This window comes from Plasmodium malariae (genome assembly GCF_900090045.1).
Source record: "Plasmodium malariae genome assembly, contig: PmUG01_00_42, whole genome shotgun sequence".
NCBI classification, from domain to species: domain Eukaryota; phylum Apicomplexa; class Aconoidasida; order Haemosporida; family Plasmodiidae; genus Plasmodium; species Plasmodium malariae.
Genome location: NW_021638316.1, coordinates 22,875 through 42,890, shown reverse-complemented (window position 1 = coordinate 42,890; position 20,016 = coordinate 22,875). Strand labels below are relative to the sequence as shown.

At 17.5% G+C, this 20,016-nt stretch overlaps 3 protein-coding genes and 1 pseudogene across 4 annotated transcripts; all 4 read left to right on the top strand.

Moving 5' to 3' along the window:
• Positions 1–706: 706 nt before the first annotated feature.
• PmUG01_00071500 (fam-m protein) lies at positions 707–1,601 on the top strand (the record flags this gene model as incomplete). Its single annotated transcript, XM_029006099.1, has 2 exons — positions 707–793; positions 921–1,601. The coding sequence occupies 2 exons, from the start codon at positions 707–709 to the stop codon at positions 1,599–1,601; spliced, it is 768 nt and encodes a 255-aa protein (XP_028859217.1).
• A 3,559-nt stretch (positions 1,602–5,160) lies between these two features.
• PmUG01_00071400 (Plasmodium exported protein, unknown function) lies at positions 5,161–6,012 on the top strand (the record flags this gene model as incomplete). The annotated part of the gene is made up of 2 exons (XM_029006088.1): positions 5,161–5,247; positions 5,377–6,012. The coding sequence occupies 2 exons, from the start codon at positions 5,161–5,163 to the stop codon at positions 6,010–6,012; spliced, it is 723 nt and encodes a 240-aa protein (XP_028859216.1).
• A 3,728-nt stretch (positions 6,013–9,740) lies between these two features.
• Positions 9,741–10,626, top strand: PmUG01_00071300 (Plasmodium exported protein, unknown function; the record flags this gene model as incomplete). The annotated part of the gene is made up of 2 exons (XM_029006077.1): positions 9,741–9,824; positions 9,955–10,626. 2 exons carry the CDS (start codon positions 9,741–9,743, stop codon positions 10,624–10,626), a joined length of 756 nt encoding a protein of 251 aa, XP_028859215.1.
• A 4,931-nt stretch (positions 10,627–15,557) lies between these two features.
• PmUG01_00071200 lies at positions 15,558–16,238 on the top strand (annotated as a pseudogene). Its single transcript is given in 4 exon segments — positions 15,558–15,596; positions 15,611–16,027; positions 16,042–16,071; positions 16,086–16,238. Coding segments are annotated over 4 exon segments (639 nt in total).
• The last annotated feature ends 3,778 nt before the right edge of the window (positions 16,239–20,016 follow it).

The window sequence follows — 20,016 nt, the reverse complement described above, 5'->3', positions numbered from 1 at the left end:
CGTATTTCTTAAAATATTAGGCAGTACATAATATGTTCTTCATTTTAAAAACCTTATATCCAGTAGAATATTGAGTTTAAAATGGAACTAATGCACATGTTATAATCAAGGTAATACGATATATTGTTTCTTTCATTTAATATTATTATTATTATATTATAATATTTTATTTAAAAAAACATTTTTTTCTAAAAATTAATGTTCACAAAATTAGAATAATTCATAGGATTACATCTTTAAAATTTGCAATAATTATTTTAGCATACAGAGGGATATATTATATATATATTCTCTACATTCTGAATAGTGGATAAACTCGATATTTGAATAAAGAAGGCATAAAATATTTATTTCTTGGTTTATTCTTAAATATATCAATAAAAGTATTATTTAGTTAGTACTCTACAGTAAGTAAATTATATATTTTAAACATTTGTGGATAAATTTATATCTTTTTTTTTTAATGAAATTTATTTTTTTATTTAAATAATATTAAGATAAAAATTATATAATTTGTTTTTAAAGTCATTTTACTTTGTATACGTGATAATATCAATTATAGCTATTTATAGTTTGTAATGTATTTATGAAAGAATAATAAATATAAATTTTTACATAAATATAGAATCTTTTGGTATTAGATACATGTTCCATTATTATCAATTTGTTTCTTTTAGAATACATTTAAATATTTAATATCTATATAATGAATCAAAAAATTATGTTGTTCCTTTTTATAAAGATTTCTACATTTATACTTTTAACATGGATATACGATTTTTACAGTGAGCAGGTATGATAATATAATTTAAAGATATTTGCACTATTTATATTTTTAATGTTTTATTTTTATTAATAATTATTTCTAAAGCGAACTATGTATCGTTTAAACAACAAATATGTGTAATTTGTTATTTTAGAGTACTTTTAACAAAATTATCAATAAAAACTATAACCTTAGTAAAAAATTAGATACAAGAAATTATCGATTACTGGCAAGATATAAACTGAATAATCATTCATATAATGTATGTTTAAAAAAAAAACTTGAGGATAATGAAGCAAATAAACAAAGATATTTGTCTAATAATGGAAGGAGGATAAAAGAAAAAAATAAACAATCAAGCAGAAATTTATTAAATAAGGCCCAATACTATGTAGATGTTATAGATTATAATAATGGAATATTTGATGGAAAACATTTTCATTTTAAAAAGAAATGGATAAAAAAAAAAGATTATGATACTTTTTTTGAAAAAAAAAGGAGAATATGTGATGTAGCTTTAAAAAAAATAAAATTTAAAAATTACGGATATATAGTTGGTATGTTTTTTTTTTTTTTCTTTTTGGGCATAGGATTACCCATGTTATGCAAGTTTGAGAAGGTAAGAGCAGGTGCACGAGTTAGTGAAGTTAATTTCATAGATGAGAAGATAATAAAATATATCAGTAGTTTATTAGGTACAAATAATGAATTTCATGTTTTTATATTATTATATACAGTAGCTTTCATTATATTAGTAGTTTTAATTATAATAGCTACTTATAAGATCTTAAGAAATAATGAAAAATATCAAAAACTTAAGTTGATGAGAGAGTAACATGAACAATAAGGAATTTGTATTTTCAGATAAATTAATCATTAATAAGAATTATTATATGTAATATGTTTATTGTTATATACTTTATAGTCATACCTATTATTGATATAATTTTGTAAATATACATGAGTATAAGGTTTTATTTTTATACGAAAGTTAATAAATTATGTTTTTCGCTTTTTTGAAGATTTGAATGTTTTAATGATTTTCATTTTTTATTATAAATTATTGTTGCGGTATAATTAAATATTATTGCTTAATATATATATTTGTGCGTTAAATTTTATTTCTATTGAAAATATATGAATTGAATAAAAATTAATATATAATATTAAAATTAATATAATTTTGTTTATTTTATATTAGAATTAATACCTTAAATAAGAAAAACATATTTTCTATTTTTTTCCTTCTTCAATTATAAAATGATTATTTGTAGATGCAATAAGAAAAGCAAATGGTTGACTTTATATTGAAAATAAAAATGTTTTTTTTGTATTTAATCAAACGAAGTGAACGTGTTATATTGTATACATATATTTTACTCAAAGGAAAAAAGATAATGTTTATTATATAAAATAATTTTTATTAGAAAAATATTATAAAATATATTTATTACTTAAAATTTTTTTTAAAATGTCTTTTTTTAAACGGTATAAGTGGGGAATTATAAATATATAATAAAATAATAGCATTTATAAATAAAATTCTGAGTATGATATGTTATATAATATGTGCTACCGCAATAATATATCTTTCTGAGAACTACTTGTCGCTATGCGATTCTTGTATTCATTTATAAATTTCCATGAATTTTTTTTTCTTAATGAATACAACATAATTTTCCAGATTAGGTGGATTAGTTTACAAAAAAATTACACATTAGTAAATACAATACTACTACAGTAGTAATTTTATGTCCTAGTAAATTAGAGAGATTATGGAAGTTCATTCATTATTTTAATTTGAAAAATTTATAGTGTTAGAAAAACAAAAAATAAGAAAAATGCTGTAATAGTTGTTAATGTAATTATTGAAAATTTATAAATAATTTCATATCTTTTAACATGAGTAGTTTTTTTTCTCATGACTGTGATTACCTAATGAATTTCTTACAGGAACTTGGATTTATTTAGATTTAAGAGCCTCATGTCCATCATTAAAAAATTGTTAATATGATATACTTTTGCACTTAGTCATAAGTATTTTATAAGTAACATATTCAATTTTAATATTTTGTATTTGAATAAAAAAATTATTGCCATTTTGGACTATACATATATATATATATTTATTTTATAAACAATAGCATGTTTCATTATAGATTAGAAGATATTATGTATAAAATATATTAATGCAACTTTTTCGAAATTGTGAAGCATATACTATATATGACAAATTATATAACAGGAGATCATTTTAATATTTTTTGTTTTATTGTAGAAGAAAAAAGCTTACGTTTCACTATATGAATTATATTGAAAATATAAAATATATTAGATTAAATAAAAATTTAATATTTAAATTAATATTTTTTATATTTAATAGGGTATAGCTAGTATAAAAATGAAACTAATATTTTGAAAATTGAAATTTATTATTGCTTTATATTTAACTTGTTTTATTATTATGCAATAAAATTTTTTTATTAAGTATAAAGAAGTTATAATGGTAAATATATGTGTACTTTATTGAGTTATATTATGCATATATATATTTATATAAGAGTATAATTGTCTACTAGTATGTATAATTAATAAGAAGAAAATTTAAAGTATTACTAGGAAGTTAGAGTATTTGTGTACTATATTTTTAATTTAAGAATAACATAAATAATTCATACATATAAATAATTATTTTTTAAGAAAAAGACTCATAAATATGTTTACAACAATGAATGTTACTATGAGGAAAAAGTTGTGTTCCTATGCTAATGTTTACCATGATTTTATAATATATGCACTTATATTCCATAAATTATTTAATAATTTTACTATATAGGTTATTGTAAAATTTTAATTGGTTTATCTTATACTGTACATTAAATTATTAACTACGTAAAAAATTGACATAATCCAAATATACTAAAACCTATAAGAGACTAAATAAGATATTTCACAAATGCAAGTCTTATAGTGAATTTAACTGAAAACAATATATATAAAAAAATTTTAATTTTTTTAAGTATATTTTTTTTTTTTTTTTCTATTGTTCAAGTTGTTCCTTAGAAGAGAAATATTTTAAAAGAAAAGAATTGAGTTCTATATTAAATGATCTATATTAAATTATTAATTATATAATATTTTTGTAATTTATAATTTTTCTTTCTCCAAAATATATAGAAAAGTAAATATGTTAATAGAGAATAATTTTACTGTTATAGATATATTTATCAATATATAGTATTATGTTCATTAATTTGTATTTGTAAAAACTGTTTTTAATGTAATGTATATGTAAATGAATTAACTAAAAATTATTTATTTTTTCAAATGTTATTAGCACTAAAATTACGAAATCATACATTTTACAATATTACTATGTTATTTTTTTTATTTATTGTGTACATTTAAAAACTCGTATGTAATATTCAAATGGTAAATATATTTCGTTAGTAATATCTATAACTTTATTATATTATATACACTATTTTTACACCAATTTTAATTTTAATCTCTATTTTTTTTTATTTTTCTTTAAATTTTATTAATATTTCTTCTGAAAGCATACATTTTATTAAAAAAAAAAAAATACGTAGAAAAGAGGAAAATTTTAAAAATTTTCATTTAGTAGTAATGGGAAAAATTAAATTTAGTTATAAATTATAATTTATAAAATCTGTGATGCAAATATAAGAACTCTGTTTTTTTTATTTGATTTTAAAATTGATATTTTTTTAGTACATCAGTAGCATAAAATACTGATTTTTTAAATATAAAATAAACCGTAAAAATTACGATTTTTTAAATTAAAATTATACAAAATTTGTAAAAATATTCATATTTTATTTTATTATTACTATTATTATATTATGATAATATTTTTTAAAAATAATAATCTTTTGTTCCATAATATAATATTTATCAAAAAGTAGTTATTAGTAAGGAAATATAATTTTAATTAGCATTTATTCTCTCAATATACGGAACATTGTATTATCTACATTTTATACATTATATATTTTATATAAAATGAACGTCTTAAAGTATCAAGGAATTATTATTTTTGTTTTTATTTTGAAAAAAATTAATATATCAATTATTTCGTTATTTTACTACACTACATAACAAAATTAGGTGTTTTAAATAATTATTAATACATTAAAATTATCCTATTAAAATAATGTTAGTTTTTTATAAATAATGTTAAGGTCAAAATATGATATTAAAATTTTACAGTTCTCTTAAATTTTCTATGTTGTAAAATGTATTATACTTATTATATGAATATTATAAATTTTTTATGAAAAATAAATATAGCGTCCCTTGTCATTGAAAGAATATTTATTATCAATAATTTGTTATTAACAGGAAATAATAAAATATTAAAAACTTACATTATGAGAAAGAAATTTATGTTATACTTTTTTTTTAAAATTGCTACATTTATCTTTTTAAGATGGATATGCCCTTTCAATAGTGAGCGGGTATGATATATTTTAATTAAAGATGCTCTAATTATTCATTTTTGTATTTTTTTTATTTCTAATAATATTTCTTATTAGCTTGGATTTATTTGTTTCTTTAAATTGTAAATATTTCTTTTGATATTTTAGAGTATCTTTTGTAATTATTTGTATGAGAAGAACATTATTGATGAAAAATTATATAGAAGAACTTATCGTTTACTAACAAAGAATAAAAAGGAAAAGTGTTTAAATATCGTATGGGAAAAAGAAGTTATTCAATATAATGGAAAATACGAAAAGAACCATATATATAATAATGAATGTGTATCCAAAGTAAAACATAAAATGCGAAACAAATGTACATCAAATAATTTAGGAAGCTATAAACAAGCTGGAAAATGTAAATCGTTTATATACAATGGAGAAAATACCTCTTATGGGAAAAGAATGCTAGACAAAATATATTATAAAAATGTTCTTAGGTATAGTACAAATTCTGATTTTACGTTTTTAAGAAATAGTATACAAAGAAAAGTTTTTGAATATATTTCTTTATTTATCTTCCACTTAGTAGTTGGTGTAGCAGGTGCTATATTTTACTTTTTTCTTAGAAATTATTCAGGGGGAATAACTAGCTCGTCCTTATTTAAATTATTATCACCAATATGCATATTATGGATTATAGTTTTAGTAGGGCTTTTTTATATCTTCAGAAAAACTGTAAAATATGGAAAGTTATTACATTTAAAAAGGGATTTCAATTATACGAAGCATGCTACTTAAGGTAAAATAGAATTTTATAAAGATTAAATTTATAATTTCCTAATTAATATTCAAATATAACGAATATGCCGATAATTTAATAGGTTTAATAGATATACCTATCGATGAGGAACTTTTTTATCCGAAACAGTAAAAAGTTACACTCTCAATTTTTTTGTGAATTTTAATATTATTATGCTATTCACATTTTATATTAAAATATGATATCATTTTACTACAATATTGTTATTTATATATATATATCTGTATATAACAATGTTTTTTTGAAAAATATATGTAACTTAATATATAAAAGCACAGTTTATATAATTTTATTGTCATATGTGTTATTTATTTTTGTAATTATAAAAAAAATAGTCTTGAATCTTTTTTAAATTATTTTAGTTTTAAATTACTATTTTATAGAGTAACTAAAAAATTTATGATTAGTTTTTTTAATTAACAATAACCATGTCTTGTTTTTCTCAAGAAGAAACCAATTGAATGAATGCACTTGTATTGCTATTTATATATATATATATATGTATATGTACTTTTTTTATTTTATTTTTTGTGTTTGTATATATATAAAAAATTAAGTATGTGTTGAATTAACCTTATAACTATATATTATTTTTTTGCTTAAATCCAAATTTGTTTTATAAGGGATAAGTTTAAATTTAAAAAATAAAAAAGACCAATGAATATTAATGAATTGGATAATACATGTAATTTTATATAATGTATGAGATAATTAATTTTCATTTATTATGCTTCATTGTTTTTTTACGATTATAAAATAGTATGTTTAATTAATAATAAAATTTCTTTAGTAAAGCACAAAAAGGTACATAACATCTATGATGTTTTTAGTAAATTATATACGATAAGAATCTTTTTTTTTTATTTTAATGATTTTATTCCATCATATTCTCTTATTAAATTATAAATATTATTATTTTTACGTATTATTATACTTCACAATTGAAGGTTGATACTAGGTCTCACTATTTAATGTAACATAGAGTATTGATTTTATTTTTCTTTTAATTGTTTTTGCATGAGTTCCATTACTGTTATATAAGAAAATAAATATATATTTTATGAATAAAGTTGGTTATTTTATTTATGTTTGTTATATTTTTTGTTCTTCATATTTTTTCAATTATATGCTTTAAAATAGACGAATTAATTATACGTTATCTTTTTTTTATTTTTGATTATACATATATTAATTAAATACAGATAAACCTATATACTATACGAATTATTTAAATGAAATTTGAAAATGACATATTAATTAAAATAAATTAACATTTATAAAGTGTTATAGTAAGATAAAAAAATTGTTACTGTAAAAAATCTTTTTATGAAAATATAAATTTCACTAACATTAGTGTTTAATTTATGTAAATATGTTTATGATGACATATTTTTCTTATTCTATTAGTAGCAGTAGTATATTTGAAAATATATTGTAGCCTTATAGTAAATATCATTGTAAAAATATTAATTAATTAAACTATAGAAAAATGAAACTTTATCTAAATATATATGTACTATAGTATCATATATTTTTAATATTACACCGAAATAAAAAAATTTTTAACCCCTACAATGATATAAATTTAATAACGTTATTGATTAGAAGAAGTATAAAAAATTATATAGAACACATATTCAAGAATAATTAGTATTATACGTGATATTATATTTAGTATAATTTAAAAAATGTTAATTCATATATATTTAATACTACTTAAAATTTATGTTTTAAACATTTAAGAATGAAAAAATTAAATACCTCAAATTTTAGATTTCATGTTATTTCTGTGAAATATTGAAAATATTTTGTGTTATTTAATTTCCAGTTGAAATTATTTGTGAAGAATAATTATTATTTTAGGGAATTATCAGGTTGCTTCAGTGCATAACAAGATTCTTATATCTATTATTTTATTATTATATATAAATAATTTTAATTTAATTTTATAAAAATATATTTTAATATTTATTATAGAATAAATTGATGACAAAATTAAATTCTTTTTTTTTCTTTACTTAATTAAAAAAGTAAATCATTAAATATTTTTATTAAAATAATAGATAAAATGAAAAGAAGTTAAAAAAAAATGAATATAGAATAGAATTATTAAGATAAAGACATTAATATATTAATTTCAAAGTATATACAGATTTTATATATTTTTGATATTTATTTTTTAATATATATATTAGAGGATTCTTCTTTTACCAACAGTTATGTAAAAAATTATGTTTAATTATTTAAAATATATGTCTTTGAAATAATAAAATAGCATAAAAGATACTAAAATTATATCTCTATTAATATTAGACTAGGTACATATTATATAATGGAATAAATTATAATCGTCAATTTTTTCAACTTAATTTAGATATTAAAAAAAAATATATTTTAAGTGTACATATTTTTCTTTATTTTTAAATATTTTAATTTAAAATTTACTCAATAAATTTGAGATAATTAATGTTTGTTTTTTTGAATATTATTAATATTTTTTTTTGTATATAATAAATTCATTATAAATATTATCACCATTGTAAATATAAATAGAATAGAATTAATAAGATTTATAATACTTTTCTTGTTATAAGAAATAATGGTATGATTAGAAAATAGTAATTGTTTATATTTTCTATTAAAAATATATTTTCTACAGTATTCATTAAAATAAAATTACATGAATTGTTTCTAAATTATATCTTAAGTATATTTAGTAAATTATTTACATACATAAATATTTTTATTATCCTTTTATATATAGTATATATGTGTTCTTTTTGTTACATTCATTTGTAAAAAAATATGGCTATATATATTTCTGAAATTATGTAACAGCATATAATATTTTTATGCTAAATTCCATTTTACATTGTTTTTTATTATTATATTAATATTACTATTTTATATGTATTTTTATACATATTTATAAGAATTAAGATAAATATGGAAATTAACAGCTTTTAAATATTCTCATGAAAAGCAATAAATCATTCCGATTTAGATATAAAATATTATTGAATAAAATTTTTACACAATAATACAAGGCTCAATATTATATTACTTTTAAAAATATACATAAATACCCATATTTTATAGTAACTAAAATTTTTATTTTACTAATACTCTATGGTTTATAAAAGAACATCTTTTGTTTTTAAGGAAATACTAATGTATACCCTATACAATGAAAAGCATATTACATAAGTTCATATAACTTTTCTATTGTTTTTATTTCCAGAATAATTAATGTTGTTTTAATATAAATGTAATCTCTACTATAAAAGTGTATTAAATTAGTATCACTACTTGGAAACAATGTGAAAGTTCGTAATAATCTTCTGAATGTATATAAGTATACATTTTCTGCATGTTATACTTTATTTTAAATAAATAAAAAATTTGCATTTCTGATTGAATAATTTTTTTTTTTATTTCGTCATATTTAAATATTCTTTTTCTTCATGTTATTTTATTTTATTATTATTTTAATTTTTGTAAAAAATTTAAAGAAATTATACAAAATCAATTTTAATGTAATATACAATTGTAAAGTTAATATAAGTTATATCTGTATATATTAAATTTATTACATTTAAAAAAAATAAAAAAATTAAAAATAATATAAGTTTTTTTTATCATTTGTAGAATTTTAAATATAGTTACTATTTTTATTAGTCAATATATAATAGTTATAAATTATACAATGAAGGGGAATATTAAGTCCCTTATATTTACTAAAATTCTTGCATTCTCCGCTTTAATTTGGATATGCCTTTATAGCAATAAGGTAGTATCATAATAATATTTCTTTTAATTTTTTTTTTTTCTGTTTCATATTTTATTTTTAAAAGTTATTTATATTCAGTATAGAAATTTATATACTTGAAAATAATAAATATTTTCATTCATTTTTTTAGTGTAATTTTGGTATATCTATGGAAAAAAATTATACACTAGATGGCTATTCATGTTTAGCAATTAATAGACTATTATCAGAGTGCTCATTAAATGTAATGTCAACTGGATATATGTCAAATGAAAATAGTAAAAATGAATTAATAACTAAAAAGAAAAATATATCTATGAATTGCGAAGATCCTAAAATACAAAGAAAAATAATAAAAGATATTTTATTAAAATCAGAGGAAAGGAATAGATTACATAAGAAAAAAAAATCTTCTTTACTTAATAAAATAGAAACATATTTTGAAAAACGAATACTGAATCAATTAGTTTCAATAGATGAAATTAAATATAACACGGACGTTCATAAAAAGACTGCAGGAATGATACGTAAAAACGGTTCTCCAAAAATTAATATATTGTATTTAGTTATATTGATAGGATTATTATTTGAAATATTTGTTATTTTGTATACAGAATTAACAAAAAATAAAATAGCAGCATTAAATGCAAGTGCAATGGTAGTTTCATTCATTTTAGTATTTGTAGTTGCCATAACTGTATTATGTATTAATTATATTTTTAAAAAGATTGAAGAATATAATATAAAAAAAGCAAATAATCTTAGAATTTGTTATAATATTGTTAATTCCTCTAGTAGGAGTAACTTTTATTATGATATATGAAAATTTGTAACATCCTCAAAAATAATACATACATAACAAGAATACATAAAGTTACGTAATTATTATAAAAGAAAATATATATACATACCTATTTTAATATAAAATATAAAATTACGTGTTGGTAATACTTCGTTAGTTTTTATTTTTTATTTTTTAATATTGTATTTTAAGAAATTTTTTGAACTTGACATTTTGACATATATGTAAAAATGTATATAAGCACATACATGTGTATGAAATATACATATGTTTTAAAAAATTTATATAAAAAAGTGAATTTGGTATAATTTAGTTAAATTATTAGGAAATTTCATGTTGTTAATCTTAAAAAGTAGTTGTAATTTGTTTTCATTTCTTTTACATTATTTAAGCCTAAAATTATTATTTCGTGGCATAATTAAAAAAAAGATATTATCTGTTATAAATCAATTGTACGTGTCTTTTTTTGTATTTAATAAAACGAAAAGAGCATATTTTTCTTTTGGATTATTAGAAAAAGTGAATTTAATTTCTTTTGATTATATATAATATTATGATAAATATATTATAGTTCTCATTAGCTATAAAAACAATTCTAATATGTATTTACGTTATTGAATATTTTAAATAAGAAAATAAAAATATGTAATAAAACAATAATTTTTTAAATCAAAGAATTAATTATAGATGAATATTATTTTTAATAATTCTAATTTATTTTATCTTAATAAGATCTATACATATTTAATACATTTTTTACATAAAATGTGATTTTTGTTTAATTTTATAAGAATTAATGAAACATACTTTATAATGATATGTTATATATATGTAATTAACTTCTGTTTTTAATTTTTAGTTAATACTAAATATTTGAATACCCATTATAATACGTAAATTTATATATGTAATATATATTTACAAGAAATAATTATATAGTAATTATATATTTGTGTTGGAAATAACTATAAATAGGAATTACTTTTTATAAAAGAAACAGATATATTATTAATAAGACATTTCTAACAATAAATATTATAGGTGTTTAAGATTCAGGGTTCAGTATTAATTTTTTATGGACCATAATATATATCATTATTGAAAACTTACTGTAACATTTTGACTGATGTATATTTTCTTTCATATTTTATGTATATATAAAATAATAAAATTTATTAGATAATACACATATATGCAAACTAATATATATTTTTTTAATTTTATTTAAACTATATCTTTTTATAAAAGGTTTGTAAATTTATTTTATAGAAATAATAAAAGTACGTCATTTATATTTACAGTTAGGAATAATGTACTATCACATACTCATTAGATTAGTAGATATTTTACTAACATATCTATGTATATATTAACATGTGTTTTAAAGTAAGGAAAATTTGAATAACAATTTAAATTATTTCTGGAATTATTTATTAATAATTTTCTTTAGAGCTCAGATGAAATTTGGGCAAATGAAAATTCTTATATAATGTCATTTTGTTTTTTGTATGCTTTGTGACCCCGAAATAGAAATATTGAATATACAATTTATAGGATTCAATAAAAAATATTTATTTATCTTAATAATAATATACGTAATATAACATTATTTATAATTGTAATTATTGTTCTCACATTACGAACTTATTCTAAAAGTTTTAAAAATATATTTTTTATTATATTAAGTATGCAATGGAAATAATCAATATATATAATGCACTTATATTTTGTTGTACATGGGAAATTAAGTTAATTCATAAAAATTACTATTAATTTAAAAGATTTTTCGATTTAAGAAAAAATTATAATTTTAAAAAGACAAAGAACTCGAAAAACTATAAAAAAAAAAAAATAATATATTTAAATAATATAAATTCAATAATAATAAAAGAAAAGCAAAATATATGAATTATTACATTAATAAAAAGTTAACAAGAACTTATGTAAAAAATCCATACACTGACGTCATTCTATGTCTGAAAAATGGAATAGTGCTTTATAGTTTGTATTTTAATATGTAAATTCGGGAAGATTTACACGAATATTTTTTGAGAAAGATATCTTCATAAATTTTCTGAATAATGGATTAATACAGATTTGTAGTAGTATATACATATTATATATCTTAATAACTATAAAGAAGGAATTATACATTATTAACAATAGCATAAGCAAATAACTGTGTGTATATCTATTTTTAAAGTTATTTATATAGATTCTAAGTTCTTATGTGGAATATTACATATACCATTAAAATGATATATTATATGAATTATAGAGAAATGCCAATTTATATATGAATTATATGAATAATAATACTCATAATATACATATAACTACATCAATATATTATATAAAATAAGTACGAAGTCAATAGATATTTAAACATATTTTTCTATAAAAAGTGATATAATTCATAAAATATTTATTAACAAATGATATATTTTTTAAAAAATAAACAATTTTTTTGTAAACCGGAGATAAATCGAAGATTAAAATCAAATTATTATGATAGAATTATAATTTAAGCTTAATTTTATATAGAAGACTTTAAACATATAAAAATAATGAATATTATGAATTATTTCTGTATATAATTGTTCATTACTAAAAATGTAATTATCAATAAAGGGTCACATATAAGCGAAAATTATGTCAATGTGAAAAACGTAGGAATAAATATGTAAGAGTGTGAGCAAAAAAAATATATTATCTGTATTATATATCTTAATGTACATAAATTATTTTATCAATTACTAATAATACAGTTAATGCATATAATTAGAGTGTTTATAGAATAGTATAAAATTATAAGTAAATAAATAAATAATAAAGTACTAAAGTTTTCGTTGATGGGTTGTAAAATGATTTTATTATTTTTTGAATATAATAATAGGATTATAAAATATATTATACATGGTATATGGTTATAATTTATATCATATAACAAACTAAAAATATATTATACTGATAAAAAATAGTATTCCTAAATTATTAACACTGAATATAATATTATTTCAAAAAAGAATAGAAAAATGCTTTAGTATTAATTTGTTTACATAAAAGAATATTTTCATTTATAAGTGAATAAGATGAACTCAAAAATGAAAAACATTACAATATAATGAAAAGGTTCACAAATGCCTCATACATTTTATGATAATGCATAATATTAAAAAGGCGATAATTAAATAGATACAGATATGAAAACAACAAATGATAAGAATATTATAGAAATCTATCTAATTACAATAATTAATGAGATGATAGTTCCATATATAAAATAATGGAATAAAAATATAATTATAATAATTTATGTACTATAATTTTTGTAATTCAGAAAACGTTTTAAATCCAATAATTATCTTTGTTTTACTTTTAATCCTATAAATTTATTTAGAAGAAAGTATTATGAAATTTTTTAAATACTTGGTATAGTATTTTTGTGTATATAATACATTTATAATTGCCAATTTCAGTTTATCAAATAAGAACTAACAAAAACATTAATATATATAACATTTTTTTTACTAAGTAGGTTTTTCATGTAAAAATATTTATTAATATAAGTTTCGTTTTTAATTTATTTTATTCTTTTTCAATATATGCTTTATAATAGTACGGTACATAGAAAAAAACAAAAGAAAAATTATAATTTCTAAAATATTAAAAAAAAAATAAATGAACTAACAAAAATTTTTTTTAATATTTATTATTACTATGATAAATTAATTAAGAAATAATATTGTATAAAATATTTTTTTGAAAATATATTTCAAACAGGATATTTTATAAAATATTATTATTTTATCCAATGTATATATATCCTTTTTAATATTGATATTTTTTTTACTTTTTCTTCGTAAATATAGACATTAATTTATTTAAATGAACAAAATAAAAATAAATAGTGAATTAACAAAATTTACTAATTAAGTACTAATTGATAATAAAATTTGTTCCAAAATATAAGATATATATAATATTAAAAATTCATGATACATAAATAAAGTGTTAATATTGATGATATTTTTTAAAATATTAAAATTTATATATATTATATATTAACATGAAATTATCATTTCTAATAATGGATTATTTTTTTTTTTATAAATTCTTCCTAAGTTTGTTAATACCTAACATCTTATAATTAGTATAGTGGGAATTTTTTTCTTAAATATTACTTTTTTCTTTTTCGTAAAGTTAAACTTATATAAGTAAATACTTTTATAAAATACAATTTATATGTATGAGAACTCTTATAAAATAAAAAAACATGTGAAAATCGTAGATATATTCTTAATATATAGCAGCATGTACAATCTTTATTTGTAATTTCCGTATTTTAAATAAAAAAAATATTTTAGAATATAGAATACTTTTCTTTTTTTAATACAGTTAATATAATATTAATTAAATACTCTATTATTAATGAACTAAATAATATACGTTGAACATTTATTAATGAATGCTTGCTATTTTATTTTAATGAAAGTTAGATTTTTATAAATATAATTTATGATAATGTTTTTATAATAAATTTTTAGAGTTGTTATAATATTTAATTATTATACAATGTATAAGAATTATTTAATTTTAAAAAAAATTTTATGAAAAAATAATGAATAATAAAAAGAAGTTAAATGAATGGAAATTAAAATAAAGTGTCCTTTATTATCAGAAGTATATTATATTATTGCAAATTATGTTCTTTTTAAATAAGACAAAATATTAAATATTTATATAATAGATAAAACAATTAAGACAACTATATTAAATAAAACAGCATCTTATATCATTCTAACATAGATATACAATTTTAACTGTTATGTAAGATAATAATATCATATACGTATATTTTTTATTATATATATTTTTCAAATTTTACTTTTATTATTAAATATTTTAGCGTTAGTTTATTCATATTAAAAATAAATAATTTGTGTTTTTAGTGTATATTTATCAAATAAGTAAATGGAAACTTTAACTCTGGTAGAATATTAGATACAAGATATATAGGTTATTAGCAAAGTATGAACAATATAAGGATAGAAGCAATGTATGGTTAAAAGAAAAGTTTCCAAATAATAAAGTCAAACAACGGGAAAATATATCTAATAATGAAAAAGGAACTAAAAGTGAAAACAAATAATCAAATGAAACTTTATTAAACAAGGCAAACTATTTTACAGAAATTATAGATTATAATAATGGAATGATTGACGGACAACATTTCCTTTTTAAAATAATTGTATCTAAAAAAAAGACGATGACCTTTTATACTGAAAAAAACAGGAGAATTAGTAATATATCTTTAAAATAAATTAAATTTAGTAGTTACGGATTTGGAGTTTTCTTATTTTTTTAATTTGTTCTTGTTAGATATAGCAATATCCTCTTTAGAAGAATAAAAACAATTGAATATACCTTAAAGTGAAATTGAAAAAAACGAGTTTTACAAGAATTTTGCAAAAGTCTCAGCAAACACATTTCCAGAGGTAATATAACCCTATATAAATATTATATTATTTAGCATAATTATGGTTATATTATCAGTTATACATATAGTAGCTATTTGTATGATTTTATAAAATATTGAAAAATATAAAAGAAATATGTTAATGACTGACTAAAATGAGTAATAAGGAATATATATCTTTCTGTAAGGAACACTCAAATAAGAAGTGATAACTGTAATGTTTTCAGCGATATACATAAAAAGTATGCATTTAATTTCTAAAATGATATAAATGCAAGTGTATATGCGGTCTCTTTTATACACATTAATAAAATTATATATCCTTCTTTTTTTTGTAAATTCAAATTTTTTTATTCCATTATAATTTGTATTTTAAATTATTGTTTTTTAATTAAATGTTATGCTATAATATATACATTTGTGTATTAAAATATATTTCTATGAATATATATTTAGTCATTAAAATTAATATATTATAACAGTATACATATAATTTTATTGAACACAGATAATATATATTTATATCAATGTATTTTGCTTTTTATTTTTCATATTGTTCTGATTTAAAATTATTATATGAAAAGGTTCTCAGGAAAATATATTTTTGATTTAATGTTATAAATAAATGTCTTTTTTTGTATTCTATGAAAAGAATTGAATGTAATTTTGTAAATTTACATACATATATATATATATGTATATATGTATGTATTTTACTAAAATTAAGATTTAATACAGATATATTAATTAAATTTTATGATAAGTGTCTTAAAAAACATATTTAATGTAAATATCATTTTTTCAAATTTTATTTTTTTGAATTGGCATAAATGTGAAGTTCATTATATATAATAAAATGACATGCCTATTTAATTATGGATTATTTATAAGTGATAACTTGAAAATTATATATTTTTAAAATATAATGATCGTTAAAAACGTTTATTGTTTTATCATTATTCTTTGTAATATAATTAGTTAAGTTTTGTAAAAATTACTTAAATATATATAATACAGGACATTTTTATGTAAATAAGCTATCTATATTATTTGTTCTTTAAATCATCATAAGATAAAAATAATTAATGAAGTTGAATATGGCATAAATAAGTTATTAAGTTTAATTTTTTTTTTTTTTATAAATATTATTTATTTATCTGTTGTAATTTAAATTCGCTCTATTTTTGTAATTGGTACAAATTTTAAGATATTGTTGATTGTTATTAATATTTTTCAAAATAAATTTATAAGAATTATTTTATTATATTGTCAACAAAAAAATTTATTCAGTTATAATGTTTTAATAAATGAACATGATTTTATTTGTAACGAAAGTATTTGTATTAAACATGTCTTTTCTTCGAATACCATGATTTAGTAATTTAATAACTACAAGATATTCCATTTCTATTATCAAGAACATTAAGAATTTTTCTAATGCAATATAAATTTCATATTTTAAAACTTTTTATAAATTAAATTATTTTTTTTTTTAATTATATATTAATTCATTTTTCCGTTTGTTTAATGTGAGTGGTGATACTCTTTGAATAGGACAATACAATTGTTTTTGTACCCTATATACTAGAATAGTTGTTGCTTCTTATTTTATTAATTATTTTTATTTTATTAATAATTTTATTTATTTCCATTTAAATATATGAACTCTACATTTTACATATTTTTGTTTCATTTATTCTGAATTTTTTATCAGTTTACATTTTTATGCAAAAGTTCTATTATTTTCGTTCAGTTTCTTCATCAAAGTATAGTGGTACAAAGTACAAATATATTTTACATTTTTTGGGGAATATTAAGAGTATATTTGATAACATAATACAGAATATTTTTATGATATTTTATTAAGCATACATTTTAATATGTTATCTACAAAGTAGAAAGTTCTGCATCTATTTTTCTTTAAATTTGGAATTCAAAAATTTAAGGTATACCTTATAATTTTAAATTTAGTTAAGAAAAATTATATTCATATTAAAAATTCTTTAATTTATATTATAATACAAGTTTTATGTAACATTTATTTTACTCTTTTGGTACATATCTAATTATATTAATTCTAGTGATTGTATAAAAATAAAATAAAATATTTTTATTTTTGAATATGTAATGAAAAAGTATTAAAAGAAATATATCTGTTTGCACTATTAACAATAGAAACAAAGGAATACAATAATTCTACTAGATATTATCATCTTTTACATAATGTTATTCGTGATTTAATATTTTACATCAAGTGCCCTTCTATATAAAATTTCATCAGATGTTTTTGAGAATATCAATTATATTTATAAATATTTAAGTATATAGAGTAAAAGTTTTTTTCTCAGATTACTGTAACAATATGTATTATATGGCGAAAAATCATAATAAGATATATCGTGAAATATACATATATAAATAAAAGTTATAATTATAAAAAGAAGTTAAAAGGATTGCAGTATATATATTTATTTTCCTCATGTTATTATACATAAGTATTATAATATTTAAAATTTTTTTTTTTCTTCGTTTAACTAAATGTACAAATAAAAAATGTTCTAACTAAATTATCCCATTTAAATTAAGATTATATCCAATTATAGTAATTATTGTATAAATAAGTAACGTTTAATAGTTTTTTATATTTTTTTGTTTTATTGTTGGATTTTCTACAAAAATACATTTTTATGTAATTAGATGTGTATATAAAAAAAATAATAAAAATAAATTTTGTATGCTACTTATAGTACATAAAGATTATAATATTGAATAAATCTAAATGGACGCAAAGCATAACATATTATTTGAGGAAGTAGAGTAAAAAGAAGGAATATAGAAAATGTAATAGAAATATATATAAGAAAAAAATAAAAAGAAAAATAACATATGTGAAAAAATTTATATGAAAACTTATATTAAATTTAGTAAATGTTATAATTATATATAAAAACAAATTATTCATAATAACATATAGTTTTATGAATTATTTTTTTTACTTTTTGCGCATATTTACTTTTTATTTTCTTTTAAGTTCATGTTACTTCCTAGATTTATAGTATCATTTTTAAAATATTTGCTCTGTTTTTAGTAATTTATAACATATTTTGTTTTTATATTTAGTGATTTATCTTATTAATTCTTTAAAATCGTGTTTTTCTCTTAACACTTGTTTGAATGAAATGTACAATATCTATAAAAATTAAGTTATCATATTATAAATAATGAGAAATGCCGTTATATATTAGAGTGTCAGGTTAAGATTATTCATGAAAAATGGTTCATTTTCATTGGTAGAAAATTGTTTTATGTAAGAATTGTATGATTAAGATCGTTAAAATTACGTATTATAACTATTTGCAATAAAATTAAAGTATAGTTATATTTATTATATTATTATTACAATTATGTAATTTTTTATTCATTTCCATTATATAAAAATTACTTGAATACCTATGTTATAATAAATTAATAGTAACAAATAATATGAGTATGCATAATTATTGAAAGTTTAGACATGTGAATTTATAAAACAAAATTATCTTATAACATTATATTTGATAGAGGAACAACTACTTTTTATTATTATTTTTTCTTTTATTATATTATGAGATCATTTCTTTTAATTATATATAAATAAGTAAGAACAAAATTGAGAAAATTAAGTAGAATTATTTTAAAACATTAAAATTATAAATAAAAATAATGAGTGATAATTTATTTACCTTTAAAATATATAACGTTTTATATAATTTCTATTTATATTTTTTAAATATATTATAGACTATTGTAAGGAAGAATGCTATAATTAATATATCATAATATGCTTAATAATGTATTTCTTCATTAATTTACCAACACCGTTACTTTAATATTATAATAATTAATATTTATTAAGAATAATAACCAATTTTTCCAAAATATAATGTTTTAAA